The sequence below is a fragment of the Oxyura jamaicensis genome (genome assembly GCF_011077185.1).
Source record: "Oxyura jamaicensis isolate SHBP4307 breed ruddy duck chromosome 26 unlocalized genomic scaffold, BPBGC_Ojam_1.0 oxy26_random_OJ85592, whole genome shotgun sequence".
Lineage (NCBI taxonomy): Eukaryota > Metazoa > Chordata > Aves > Anseriformes > Anatidae > Oxyura > Oxyura jamaicensis.
Window position 1 is genome coordinate 1,035 of NW_023304757.1, and position 2,835 is coordinate 3,869.

At 48.4% G+C, this 2,835-nt stretch overlaps 1 protein-coding gene across 1 annotated transcript; it reads right to left on the minus strand.

Moving 5' to 3' along the window:
* Positions 1 to 2,035: 2,035 nt before the first annotated feature.
* Positions 2,036 to 2,798, minus strand: LOC118158356 (acidic mammalian chitinase-like). Its single transcript, XM_035313003.1, has 2 exons — positions 2,612 to 2,798; positions 2,036 to 2,403 (listed from the first exon to the last, which is right to left on the minus strand). The coding sequence occupies exons 1-2, from the start codon at positions 2,715 to 2,717 to the stop codon at positions 2,126 to 2,128; spliced, it is 384 nt and encodes a 127-aa protein (XP_035168894.1). The 5' UTR covers positions 2,718 to 2,798; the 3' UTR covers positions 2,036 to 2,125.
* Positions 2,799 to 2,835: the final 37 nt, after the last annotated feature.

Here is a 2,835-nt window from a genome sequence, read left to right on the forward strand (position 1 = left end):
ATGATACCAACATGATATACCTTAAGGCTCCATCAGGAGGCATGAGGATTATCAGGGAGGATTATCAGGCTGTGCTGTTTTGTGGTGCTGCCAGAGTAGTTGAAGAACAAGATTAGATGTTTTTTCTTCGAAATTATGTTTGCAACAAGAGGCTTTGTGTCAATATTGGCGATTACACAGGAATAGATGTCTGAAGTGTTCCACCTTGCCTTGTCATTGGCGGCAGGTGGTGCCAAACCAAAGGGTTTGCAAGGGTTTTGTCTCCTTGGCTGGGGCAGTCAGCGAGGTAAGGTTGAGTGGGGCTTATATTCTGCATGAGCTTGTCAGCAGTCATTGGCTGTTTTCTCTGTCCCGAGACATTACATAATTCCTGTTTTATGATGTGAAGGTGAATTTCCAGGCAGTCGTCCAGACTTGGTAGAACGGGAGCCTGGCAAACACCCACAGGCTTGTCCTTATCACATGCTGGTGCTGAAGCCACTGACCTGCCCTTTTACTTCATTCGACTTCAGATTTTGTGTATGCAGGAATGGGATGAGAGGTGGTGGATTATTCAAGGGGCTTGATAGGGTCAGGGGCAGTGCTTACACAGTCTTGTGCCCCTCTCAGCAAACTCTCTAACGCCTGCTGTATTCCAGGAAGATCTTAACCATCCTGTTCTTGTGTATGAGGCACTGCTTTAGAGATGTTGTTTTGTTCTACCTGCCCTTGCCAGGGAGATTAGGCAGGTCATTGGGTAAGGCTTAAGTGGGGAGCAAAGTAAAGATCAGTGGAATGGCACCGTGGATTTAGATAAATTTACCCTGTCCTAACCCTTATCTGGATACACACGCACTGGCCACAGAGACAACCTGTTGCCAGTGTGGTCCTCCTTAGTGTGAAGTGGTTTTCTTAGAAACTCCTTGGGAACGTTCCGATGGGAATTTACCCTGAATATGTCCATGTAGCCATCACCAAAATCTGTACAGCTTATGTCTATGTTGTCAGAGCTCATGCAATCAGTCGTTGGAGTGCAGGCATAGCCCAGGAATTCAGCAGCCCCTAGATTATGTGTAAGGAGATCTGTGACTGCCCTTCCACACTGAGGGTGATTTGAGTTTGCTTGTTTGCTCATCTGCTAAAGCCAGGAGCACTGGAAAGCTGACTGGTTTTCCAGCTCTCTCTCTTTTCAGTGTGTTACCATAAAACGTCTCATGACCAGTGAAGGTGAGAAGAAATAGCTGTGAAGGGTTGTGGCTTTTCCTTCAAAGCTGTGGCTCTGACCCCTTTATGTCTGCTATTCTTACCTGTGGCTCTGGGAAGAAACGCTGTTCTGCTCTTGCTCCCATCCCATAGCCTTTCTTACTCTGTCATTTGCTTTCAAGGAGTAAGCAAGGTTTTTTAAATGTTTTTTAAAGAATATTTCCAGCAGGGGAAGCACAGAAGTTCTTGATCAGCAGAACTCAAATCTCTTCTTTAAAAAGATGCCAATTTATATTAAACTTTTGTTGAGAAGAAGAATCATTTTGTGATTCAGGCCTTAAGCTACTGCAATGGGCATGTGACTCCTTGTGCCCCTGACCATACAGTGCACTTTCAGGGCTCAAGGACACATCAGGACTCTGTGGAGCTGGTACGTGCCCAGTCCTGCAGTAGGAGGGGAATTGCTGCAGCTGTCTCAAGGCCAGAGCACTAGGGCTGGGGGACCTTTCAAGGCCGGGTGACTTTTCCAGGAGAATGCTTTTTTCCTAGACAGCAGCAACGGCTTTGCACAAGGGCTCTCGGAGGGGCAGGCTCCTGGCTGTGTTACTGCCACCTTTGTGTGGGTGCTCCCTGGTGGCACAGCCTGTTCTGCCCGGCCCTCTCTTTCTGCTTTCTTCCCCTCTGACTGAGATGGCCCTGCTGGGAAAGCAAGAAAGCCCTGGAAAATGCCTGCCTAGGGCTCTTCAAATGCTGCTTGGGGATTCAAGCCCTTCCCTGATGATGGATGTACATATCAGGAGAGAGTCAGGGAGCATCAAAATATGAAGAACAAAATGAGCCAATACAATGTGGATTGTTGCTTATGCAGAATACTTTATTTAATCATTGTTATTCCACAGAACTAGACCCAAGGGATCTGTCTGCTGTGCTCAACTTGGAGTCTTCATGCCCAGTTGCAGCAGGAGCAGCTGACATCAAAGACCAGACCAGCCTGGCAGCTCTGCTCGTAGGTTTCACCGTTGTTGCAGTTGTAGAACTTGCTCTTGTTGGTCGGATCTGCATAGATGCCATTGGCCTTGCCAGCACAGAATCCACTCCCACCAGTGCCACCAGTATTGCTTCCCGAGCTCCCGCTCCCACTCTCACTTCCACTTCCACTTCCACTTGTAGTACTGGGAGCTGCTGTCACAGGAGGATTGGGTTGAGCTGGGGGCACACAGGCTGAAATAAAAGCAGGACAGGGCTTATCTTTGTGTCTCTCAGCACTCCCTTCCACTACAGTGCATTTTGGGGTTATATCAGCAGAACAGCCATTAACCTTTGTGTCCCCAAGTCCCTAGAAATAAAGGTTCTCAGGCCACTGAAGACCTGCATCAGCTGTGAGCTACGGGGTCCCCTTCCAGAAGGCCACGCTTCTCAAGTTACTCACTGCTGCTTTGCTGACCAAGACCGTTCTTCAGGGTGTTGATCAGGGGATATTTGCCCTGTTTGCAGAACGTGCCGGTGAAGTCATCCATATCAATGGCCCAAACCATAGCACCTCCATAGTTGTTCTTCTTCAGCCAGTCAATCTGTGTAGTGCCAGGGGAGAAATCCCAATTAGTCCAAGAGCTGCTGTTGCAGAAGGGCTCCTGGAGTGTGATTAGTACAGCC